At 38.1% G+C, this 12,363-nt stretch overlaps 1 protein-coding gene across 3 annotated transcripts in view; it reads right to left on the bottom strand.

Annotated features, from left to right (window-relative positions):
• LOC124797909 (retinol-binding protein pinta-like) overlaps window positions 1-12,363 on the bottom strand; it is a 232,550-nt gene that overhangs the window by 178,613 nt on the left and 41,574 nt on the right. The window contains exon 5 of one of the 3 annotated variants that reach the window (XM_047261031.1): window positions 2,194-2,304. The exons of the other annotated variants lie outside the window; for them this stretch is intronic. Coding sequence (XP_047116987.1) covers window positions 2,194-2,304 — 111 coding nt within the window. The remainder of the gene's footprint in view (window positions 1-2,193; window positions 2,305-12,363) is intronic. 3 annotated transcript variants of the gene reach the window in all.

Raw genomic sequence — 12,363 nt, 5'->3', positions numbered from 1 at the left:
TCCCTGAAAATCTTCAAAAATTACAGTTATCTTTGACTATTTGTTTTGGTATTTTTGAATAGGTTGGAACTGAATGATAACAGTCTATTCCATTATATCTTCCTCAAGTAAAATATTCTGTAACTATATCTTGATTTTAAAGAATGCTGTCATCAAATACAATAACTGATTTGTTTTGACACAGATCTAATGGAATAATTTCTTCATTTTTTCCAATAAGACTTGTAAATTTGCATTGTGCTTATCTTCAATTTTTTCACACCTTCTTATAAATTCTCGTTTTTTTGTTGATCTAACCCTTTTGAGTAAACATACAAAGGAGTAATTGTATTCCAATTGAAGAATCCTAGAGCAAGAATATAACTGTCAACCAATAATGTTTATGAACTACAAACTGTATAAATTGCAGAATTGAGTGACAAGAAAGATTTCGAACTAGATATCACAAATTACTATAACTCAGTTGAATTTGATATGCTATGTTTTGTGTTTGTTACATTTCAGACAAATCGCAAAAATGTGCATCTACATCTACATCTGCATGGATATTTTGCAAATGACATTTAAGTGCTTGGCAGAGGGGTCATCGAACCACCTTCACAATTCTCTATTATTCCAGTTTCGTACTGTGCATGCATAGAAAGAACATCTCTGTCTTTACATGTAAGATCTGATCGTTTCTCAGTGTGTAGGTCGGCGTCAACAATGTATTTTCGCATTCAGAGGAGAAAGTTTGTGATTGGAATTTCGTGAGAAAAGCCTTTGTTTTAATGATGTCCATTGCAAATCCTGTATCATTTCAGTGACACTCTGTCCCTTACTTGATGATAATACAAAATGTGTAGCTCTTCTTTGACGTTTTTCGATGCACTCTGTCAACCCTACCTGAAAAGGATCCCACTACAGTCTCTTTAGTAGATCTGTTACATTCTCTAAGTGACCTCTGAATAAAACACAATCATTGTTTATCCTTCCCCACATCAATTTGTGTGTGTTCGTTCTGATTCAAAGTGTTTGTAATTGTAATTCTTAGATAAGTAAGTTCAAATTCAGTTACTTGACTCTTCATTATTCGAACACGTTAATCTACAGAACATATAATTGAAAAATGGAAGAAACGAAGATTTCCCACAGGAAATGTGGTATATTAACCCTCTCAATAATTTTCTCAAAGCATATGACGCATATCTCGATTTTAAACGAGTTACACTACTCAAATCAGACACTGACGTAACTCCATACAGTTTCATAACAAACTATTCATACGAAATAAACTGATGAAAGTAGCACTTTGTCAATCGAATATCAACTTTATATACAATCTTAGAGCTATTTCACTCTGTCATACCTATAAGCAAATTATGTAGACTGAAGGATTTTGGCCATTATCTCACCAAGTCGTTGAAATATCAGTGGTTGGAGGAGAGCTAGCCATTTGACAAAACAGTCAACACCTTCACCTGTGTACTTAATAACAGCACGGAGAAATGAAGCGTTTCTGTTAAGACACAAGTCGGTCTTCATGTAGCGCTGTGTACATAGGGTCAGAGGAGTCCATAAAACGACAATGTGGTGGCTGCTTCAGAGTTTTTGGGAATGAATTTAGTTTTTTTCCTATTAAATTTTATAATCTTTAAATGGACAACAGCAAACAGCTAAAGCAGTATGCTCACTGTCTAGAGAAGAAGAATGTTAGTGAATTACAAAAATTGTAAAGTATGTTTATCGGGACATCAGGAAATTAAAGTTACTTGTGAATGTGATAGAACTGTAAGTAAGTCATATATCAAACAACAGATCATAAAAATCTTATCGCAGCTCAAGAAGAAAGAATTAGCAAAATTTTTACAAAAAGTACTAAATTTTATTTTCCTATATTACCCTTTTATATGAAAACAATAATTATTTTGATAATTGGTGAATATGATATGAAAAAATATTCATTTTCATTAAGTGCTCTAAATAATTTAAATGAAATTAAGCTAGTTAGACCTGAAAAGTGGATTGTACTAGAATATTTCTGTAGGTTCTGGATAAGTTTTCATTTACTAGTCAATGAGCAAGGGAAACGAGTGAGTGAGTTAGAAAATGGAAAGTGAGCCAGAACCTACAGACATATTCTACTCCTGTTATATGATTTGCCCTCAGTTATAGCACCATGAGAAATACATAACAAAATGAATCATTTCTTACCCTCTTCTGCAACTTTTCAGAGAGAGCTACCTTCAATATTTTCATTGCCAAATCAACTACTTTGTCAGCATTTATCAAATGTAATGCTTTCAAGCTCCGGCAATAGGCAGTCTGCAAAGAATCGAACGATTAGATAGTCGAGTTATGCCAACATTGTTGCATACTGCAATACTCTGCATGTTTACTCACATTTGACAGATGTTAAGATACAAGGGATAGATGGAAATGAAACATTAAAAATTGCAGTAACACAAGTAACAATCTTAAAACAACTCACGATGGATAGTTTCAACTATTCAGCAAACAGACTTTACAGTAGTGGCAAAACCTGTGGATGTTTTTGAGTATTTCTTCCTTAATTTCTATTTCTTGTACTGTTATGGATAATTACCAATATACACCCAGAGTGGCAAATATTGAACTGTATGAAATAAAATCGTTATACCTTCTGAACGGTTTGCACTAGGACATTCAAACTGCACAGTTGGCTGTGAGGCATGATGGGAATTACTATGCGCATATATGATTTGGTTTAGCGAGGAAGCCCAGTTTAATTTAGATGGGTTCGTCAATAAGCAAAACTGGCGCATCTGGGGGACTGAGAATCTGCATTTCGTGATAGAGTAGTCTCTTCACCCTCAACGGGTGACTGTGTGGTGTGCAATGTCTAGTCACGGAATAATCGATGATCCTTGGCCAGAAGACTGTCGAATATTACGTGATGGTTTTTGAAGATGATTTCCTCCCCATTATCCAAAGTGACCCTTATTTTGATAAGATGTGGTTCATGCAAGATGGAGCTCGACCCCATCAAAGCAGAAGAGGGTTTGTTATCCTGGAGAAGCACTTCAGGGACTGCATTCTGGCTCTGGGGTACCCAGAGGCCACTGGCATGGGCTTCGATTGGCCGCCATATTCTCTGGATTTCAACACACGCCCTCCTTTTTGTGGGACCATATTTAAGACAAGATGCACAGAAATAGCCCCAAAACCGTAGCTGAGCTGCAAACTACCATTCAAGAGGTCATAGACAGCACCGATTTTCCGACACTTCAGTGGGTCATGCAGAATTTTGCTATTTGCCTGCGCCACATCATCGCCATTAATGGCTAGCATACCGAACATGTAATAACGTAAATCCGAATATCGAAAGTGACGTTTACATGTTGAATAAAGTGTATACATGGCGTAGTTTCTAATTAATTTACGTTTTTTTCATATAGTTCAATATTTGTCACCATCTAAATGGTATGTAAAACTGGGTAATAGGCTTGGGACCAAGTTTAGATACAAACAATGGCGAAATAGTTATTGTAATTCCACTTCTAGAGGAATAAGTAAAAATATTAGAAACAATAGCAACTGAGTAACAACTATATAGGTAATGATTGTAGTATTAGTTATAATAACTGTTGATAATGTTAATGCAAAAATGAGGGAAGTGATAATAATGTGTTGTAAGAAATTAAAATGTATATAGGCTGTCTTAGAGTCAGGGGCACTGGATTACTAGTAACTACTGTTTACAAAAGGAAATTATAGTTATTTAAAGAGGCCATTAATTAACTAACCTCAGAGTTTGAAACGTGAATCTGCTGTGTGATACAGCGAGGGGAAGGTTGCTTCTGAGCAAGATAGTGTATTTACTCGCACAGAACATCATATCACGACCTGTTTTGGATGTCAAGATTTCACTGCCATCTACGAGGATGGATGAAGCTACCACTCTATCTATATAGTAAAAATAAGTGTACAATCAAAATGGTAAATGTCACAGATATATGATATGTTGGCATCTATTTTATTCCAGAAATACTGTCAGCTTTCCTAACTAAACCTTTGCAGTATGTCATCGCTGTAAGCAATTACTGAATGACCAGTGCTTCCAGAAGTTCAGTTTTGCTATACATGGAGCAATTACGCCTTCTTGCTAGTGGTAAATGTGTTCAGCTATGTTTAGAGTTTGACCTAATGTAACCGCTAGTGTATTCACAGAGTACCAAAAAGTTATACTTGTCCAATTTGGAGGAATTCCTGAAGGTGTGCACTCATTACACTTGAATAATGAACTCAAAGAGTTTTGGCTTCTGACTAATTAATGTCTAGAAGCCATCTCGATAATCTTGATCTTATTATGATCCATATTTAAACATTAAGATAGATCGGCAGCAAACAATAGGTACTGAATGATATGAATAGGCACTGAATTATATGAATAATCATATAGAATAATACACTATCTAATAACGAGCCATAGGAGAGACTTCTAACTGCTTAGGGAGGCTACTGGTCTACAGTTCTGTTTTCCGCCACAAAATGCATCAGTTCTGGTGGCTCAATAACCTTTACCCCTCAGTTTGCCAGTCTCAAACAGTACAAGTGTGCAGAAGTAAAAAATTTTTATGCTGCATAAAAATTAAACATGGCTGAAATGAGCCATTTCTACCATGTAAAAAATGTGTGCATGTACTTTAGACTGTCGTCACTCCCAGTAGGCCCTAGTCTTGAGTCTTAACGTGTTTTGCTCTATTAGAGCATCTCAGTGTATACTTCATATTTAAACTATAAGTGGATATAAATGACACAAAATCATAAAAACGGTCCACAATCACTGTTGCTAGATAATGTAATTTTCCATCTTGATCACTTTTTATTTTTTTAATTATATACATTAAATCGTTTTGTCTTAAACCATTACGAAAGCTACATTTAAAGATTGTTGATACACTTTCACTTGTCAAATTCACATGTGTAGCTGTACTGTGGGCATGCGAGTTTTAATGTGATTATGGTAATGGCTTGAGCCAAATCATCTTAAGGTGTATAATTAAGAAAACAGTTAAAACAACCATGGCGAAAAAATTCCATTAAATATTGTTAAGTGCTGCGTTTGATCTTCCAAGGCTATACCCTAGTTGCTGTAATTTTTGCGATTATTTGCTTCGGTGATGAAATAGTAGAGAAACAGACTTTCAATTTAACATTAAATAAGGTTATTTTACTGGAAAGCTGACATGATTCACTTTCTTAATACGTCAAATTCAGTTCAATAAATGATAGAAACACGTATTATTTTGGGTCATATGCAGATAACACGATGGAAATGAGAATTAGCGACTGTTATCTATTTCATCCAGAAGCCTTATCAAGGTTTCACTGCAGCTGCCAGAAGTTCTGAGCCACATTGGAGGTTCACTTGTGCACATTATGGGAGAGTGTTCTACCTGGACAATAGTGTGCACAGGAACATATCATGTGTTATGGTAAGTACTTCGGTCTTCCGACTGAATCATACAAAGGAGTGCACATGAGAAGACCATATGCAATTGCCGCCATTTTCTAGTTTTTGTTATTGTTGGACATGAGGTTGTGTATTGGGCAGCATTTGTCAATATTTCGTATTCTACATGTTTAAGTGCTATATGGTGTTTTAAAGTTATTTGGAATATGTTGTTAGTTCTTCATGCACAACACTTTATAGTAAGTAAAATGCTATATATTTATAGAACTATTTATATTACATGTGCAACGTTAAGCTACACTTCGTTGGTTGTGTATATCTAGTACATTGAAGCAAAAGATGACTTTTTAAAGCCATACCTTATGGGTTGTGTATCACCTTGTACTTTGTAAGAGAAATAGTTTCTTTTTACCATGGAACATGTTATACTTGTTAATGCACTGAGTTTGTTTAAAGTATTAACTATTTTGTCTGTCTTGAAAATAGAAATTTCTGTCAGTACCAATAGCTTCTGTTCCAGAATGTATTTAACTGGTAATTAGTTTTTGATAATACTTCTACATAATTGTATTTCACTTACTGATTATTGATGAGTGGTACAGTATTGACAAGATTTTATCGATAGCAGTGCTTTTAAATATCAATCGAATATATGTTTCAAGTACAAGACCATGTTCTGCCTCCGAACACGTTTTCACATTTGGAGAAACCGTAATTTACTGGAGTATCTTTTGTATTTTCGGAAAAAGACTGTAGTACGTAAAAACTGAAGGCTGTCATTTAAAACCGGAATATGAAAATACATTAAACTTCTATTATAAAGTCAGCCAGTGAAAAGTAGCAGAATCAGCGGCATGCCACTTATAATATGCACTCATATGTTAAAACTTCAGCTGTGTGTGTCCATTGAGAAGCACAATAACCGTATCTATCCATCCATGTTGACATTATTAATACAGTCACTGTCATGCTTTCGCTCAACTGCTGGTAGTCACTTTCAGTAATAAGATATGTTCACATGGTCAGCCACAATACAGGCATACATCGACTCCTTCATATCCAGGTTAGAGCTCATCAAGCTTGATGATTCATGATTATTATAATATGGCTACAGTACGACTTTCTGATGCCTCCTGAACAATCACAACAATCTTCCTTTTCATCTCTGTATATTTTAGTTCTCATGATGTTTACAAGGAGCTAATCTTGCGATCAGTGCAACAGATCAAATGATGTCTGATACATCATATACTTCATAAATATTTTGTTCTCATCAGTCATAAGAAGAGGTACTTAATGTATAAAGTGAGCATGTGATTGCATGTTTATGCCTGTGCCAGTGTTTTGATGGAGGTGTGTGAATGTGTAGGTTTTGGTGTTATTGTATGTATGCTGTTTGGGTGCATGGTTGTACATATATCTGTGGTGTGTTTTACTTGTACGTTTTCATGTCTGTTGTTTTATTGTTTTTGTTATTGTTATTGTTGTTGTTTTCTGTGTGTGGGTTTGATGACTTTATGATTGCATGCGTATGAACATCGAGCTGAATGTATTGGCACATAACTGCTACTACTACTACTATTACTACTACTACTCCCACTTCTACAACTACATAAGTGACACTCAAGGGGCCGAGAAATAGTGGAAAATACCGGTAAACGAGAAGATAAAATTTTTACAAATAATACCACTATTGGAACTCAATTCTCGGGCCTATCCAGTGTGAAAACATTGTGGGGAGACTGTTCAGCATGAGAATGTAGACCGAGAGACGTGATTGGTCCAATTTCCACTTATCACAAGTCGGTCATTCCTACCAATACCTGAAGCAGTGATGAAGAGAGAAGAGGGGAGGGGGCAGATACATAACTGGTAGCAGAAATCAGAGCTGTCAGGCAGTAACTGAAAGAAAAAAAGAAGTTGCTGATGGTGCCTGGTGTCATTGCGACTTTGTCGTTCCACAGAATAGGCACAGTTGTTGAAACATCAGGTATGAGCAGATGAGCAGAAACCCTGTACTGTGTTGTCAGTAAATTTTATGACAGTAAGTAAAACATAGACACTGACAGTATCGAAAAAGATTGTGATAAGCACCTCTTTCTTGTCCAGGGTTAGCTGTTATGACAGCTGGTGAAGTCTTCTTGATTCTTGCTTAGAAGGTGATTTGTCAACACTAAGTTAACAAACTGCTTATGGTGTTTGTGTGATAAGGGCTTGCACAGCGCCAGCAGAATATATTGTGTGGTAGTCAGAGACCTACGGCAGTGTACGCCTTAAGTACTCGAACGACAGACTGCTGTCTCCATTGTGTATTGTTCAGTGGTGAATCGATGGAAGGGTTTTAGAACCATATCAAAATATGATACATTTTCCTGCTGTGTAATAAGTGTCTTTAGCACATTAAGTTTTTTAGCAGATCAATATTTTAGTGATTCCCAACAAAATATAATGATTTATTAAATGACTTCATTATATGTACACTCCTCGAAATGGGAAAAAGAACACATTGACACCGGTGTGTCAGACCCACCATACTTGCTCCGGACACTGCGAGAGGGCTGTACAAGCAATGATCACACGCACGGCACAGCAGACACACCAAGAACCGCGGTGTTGGCCGTCGAATGGCGCTAGCTGCGCAGCATTTGTGCACCGCCGCCGTCAGTGTCAGCCAATTTGCCGTGACATACGGAGCTCCATCGCAGTCTTTAACACTGGTAGCATGCCGCGACAGCATGGACGTGAACCGTATGTGCAGTTGACGGACTTTGAGCGAGGGTGTATAGTGGGCATTCGGGAGGCCGGGTGGACGTACCGCCGAATTGCTCAACACGTGGGGCGTGAGGTCTCCACAGTACATCGATGTTGTCGCCAGTGGTCGGCGGAAGGTGCACGTGCCCGTCGACCTGGGACCGGACCGCAGCGACGCACGGATGCACGCCAAGACCGTAGGATCCTACGCAGTGCCGTAGGGGACCGCACCGCCACTTCCCAGCAAATTAGGGACACTGTTGCTCCTGGGGTATCGGCGAGGACCATTCGCAACCGTCTCCATGAAGCTGGGCTACGGTCCCGCACACCGTTAGGCCGTCTTCCGCTCACGCCCCAACATCGTGCAGACCGCCTCCAGTGGTGTCGCGACAGGCGTGAATGGAGGGACGAATGGAGACGTGTCGTCTTTAGCGATGAGAGTCGCTTCTGCCTTGGTGCCAATGATGGTCGTATGCGTGTTTGGCGCCGTGCAGGTGAGCGCCACAATCAGGACTGCATACGACCGAGGCACACAGGGCCAACACCCGGCATCATGGTGTGGGGAGCGATCTCCTACACTGGCCGTACACCACTGGTGATCGTCGAGGGGACACTGAATAGTGCACGGTACATCCAAACCGTCATCGAACCCATCGTTCTACCATTCCTAGACCGGCAAGGGAACTTGCTGTTCCAACAGGACAATGCACGTCCGCATGTATCCCGTGCCACCCAACGTGCTCTAGAAGGTGTAATTCAACTACCCTGGCCAGCAAGATCTCCGTATCTGTCCCCCATTGAGCATGTTTGGGACTGGATGAAGCGTCGTCTCACGCGGTCTGCACGTCCAGCACGAACGCTGGTCCAACTGAGGCGCCAGGTGGAAATGGCATGGCAAGCCGTTCCACAGGACTACATCCAGCATCTCTACGATCGTCTCCATGGGAGAATAGCAGCCTGCATTGCTGCGAAAGGTGGATATACACTGTACTAGTGCCGACATTGTGCATGCTCTGTTGCCTGTGTCTATGTGCCTGTGGTTCTGTCAGTGTGATCATGTGATGTATCTGACCCCAGGAATGTGTCAATAAAGTTTCCCCTTCCTGGGACAATGAATTCACGGTGTTCAATTTCCAGGAGTGTATATATATACTCCCTCATATGTCATCATATTACTCCAGAATTGTAACAAACATCCCTATAGATCGATGCTTTTCAGCAAAAATGTAAAATGTTAGTCCTGTTCCAGCTAAACTGTAACAAGTAAGCCATACATTACCATTTCTACATGAAATTTGTTCTTTGTTTATATTACAACAAAAATATTAATAAATTAAAATTTGCACTTGCATGTAGAAGAAATGCAGGTTTAAAGAGGCTTAGCATAAAGTTCTAATCGGTCGATGTTATTGCTTTCCTCAAACGTTTATTTTGTACATAGTCTTCAATGTGCCAAGAGCAATGTAATAAAAATCAATATTAGCATGTATGATGGACATTTGAAATGTCAAAATAACACAATGATACTTGACAATAATAGTTCGTATGTTATTGTGTTCTCTCCCCCTCCCCACCCCAAACCACTACAATTACATTTAGTCACGTTTATTTTTAGTGATACTTTCATTTAGGCTAGGATCACATAAATTGCATTCTTCGAGTAGCTCGCAGCAATTGAGACAGCCTATTTGTTTGTGTGCTTGTCTACTATACATAGTATTTAAGCCAGCATATGTTTTTAAGGTTATAGATTTGGTCAGGTTTGGTCTAATGCATTTCCTCATTTAGGTCTAAAAGTGGAGTTTCAGCTACTTGCCTCTGATGTTATTTTTAGCCACACGTGTTTTGTAACCTTTTAAATGAGGAAACAGCATGGTACAATGAATTTGAGAGCCTCGAGCTCTGTTTTAGGATTCAATTTTGATGAATATATATATATATGTGTGTGTGTGTGTGTGTGTGTGTGTGTGTGTGTGTGTGTGTGTGTGTGTGTGTGTGTGGGTAAACGACTTTGTAACACTTGACATAAACATTGCATTTTTAAGTTGATGACGTATGTTTGTGGATACTTCAGACTTTGAACTAATAATGTGACACTTGACAAGCATTGCAGTTTTTTTTACATCAATTTAGTAGCGAACCACCTTTTTGAATGTCCGTTGTGTCTTGCACCTAGTATGGTAAAGAGGTTGAACTGTAGACTTTTACAAGTGCTTCTTAACTAGTAAGTTCATCAACATTGTTTGTGTATTTGTGTGAGGCAGAGAGAGAAATAAACAACATTAATTTATGCAGCTCTCGTGTACCTCATGTGATTTTAGGGTTCCCTTAATCAACCTGTAAAAACAAATCCCCTATAGCATCACTTTGTGGTCTGTCTATCTGTCTGTCTGTTAAAAACTCCTTTCCGCAGGAACAGGAAGAAGTATAAAGTTGCAATTTATGTCACATATTACGACATTACGGACCACGGTCCCTTTAGGGTGTCAAAAAATGAGGCTTCTAAGTTAGTGTGATCAAAAGATACGGCCATTTATGTCATATATTTTGATACTTACAAACTCACACATTACAACCTAGAACGTAATTCCAATTGAGACAGAATAATGAAATTTGGAGAGAAGCAAGGTTCTACAAGGCAAGTAAAGGAAGATAAATCCGAAAATCGTTAATTTATTACTATAACATACGAAAAAAAATTTGGCCATTTGCCCTTTCTCTCAGGAACAGGTCGACGTCTCAAGTTGAAATGTGTTTCGCATAATAAGGTCTATAGACCGTTGGCGGTGTAATAAATGTAAGCTTGTGACTCAATGCTGTCAAAAGATACGACCATTTATGTTGCACTTTTTACACTCGCAAATGCACCCGTCATAAGCAAGAGGGCACTCCCTGTTGACCTAGAGTCATTAATTTTGTAAGAAGTATGGATTTTCAGTACAAGAAAAGGAATAAATCTGCAAATTTTTAATTTGTAATAATATTAGACGAAAATATATTTGTTGTTTGTCATTCAATGCCGGACTCTGTCTGTCATTTCGTTAAAACCCCTTTTCTCAGGGATAGGCAGACATTTACCTTGTCTGCATCGATATCGATAACAGGCAAAAATCTTCGAGATTTACGACTCCTTGGATGGATGAACTATGTGTTTACATAATTAAATTTGTATGGAACTTTCGGTGCGTGAGTCCTATTTTTCTTTATGGAAATACGAGTACTGTGGTTCTGACAAATTGTTTTTGAACATGGCACCATTTTGCACTATTCTGGTGAAGATTATGTATTTTTAGACTGTGGAATAATGTAGTATTAGTAAAAATTGTCTTGTAGAATAATTGAGAGGCAGAAATAATTGATTTGAGAGCCGTTTGTACCTTACAACAAGAATGTTACAGAGATCTAACGATGGACTTTCATAATTGCTGCTTAACCTTCGAATTAGATCAGAAATACCGAATTACACTGGTGTAATCAATATCTTCGCGTATTTCTGACAAATAAAGAATAGTGTTGAAGATGACGTTAATTTACGTAAAATTTAGGTGCAGATATAGCAATTTTTCCATGGAAATACTGCAGTATTGTCAATATCCTTACATATTTTTGAACATAACGCAAGTTTCAGATCATTCAGAGACTTTTGAGCGTGGGGTCATAATGGCTGCTGGCACATGTGAGGTAATTTCAAGTTTTCGAACTTTGTTGTGAGTGAATGTACCACTATAATAACTGGGTCATTTCCACTAGCTTGCGTTTTTGAATTTCCCACAACTTGAAGATGTCGTGCATTCAAGGTCATTGTGACGTTACTGTTTCGTATGTAGCCAACTCACAAAACACTTGCACTTTTCAGGTTGTTCAAATGTAAAGTTAGCCAATCACTGTAATCGTCAAAAACTCAAGTTTTTACTCAGGGGTGCTGCTGCAAGGAAACCAAGAATGTTTTATACAAAGTTATCTATATCTACATCAACGGGATTATTCTGTATTTCACACTTAAGTGCTTCCAGGAGAAGGAAACCTGGGAGAAATTTCTGTCTCAGTTTCCAGCATGTCTACAGCTGTAATTTTGACACAAGGAGGTGCAAGTAACTGATACAGAGTTCTAAAGGGTAGTGTTACTCGTCTCGTTATATGGACAAAATTCTACGTAAGTACTACAAGTTCCACAGAAG

Source organism: Schistocerca piceifrons, chromosome 5 (assembly GCF_021461385.2).
Source record: "Schistocerca piceifrons isolate TAMUIC-IGC-003096 chromosome 5, iqSchPice1.1, whole genome shotgun sequence".
In the NCBI taxonomy this organism is placed as follows: domain Eukaryota; kingdom Metazoa; phylum Arthropoda; class Insecta; order Orthoptera; family Acrididae; genus Schistocerca; species Schistocerca piceifrons.
This window is presented reverse-complemented; position numbering and strand designations above follow the sequence as displayed.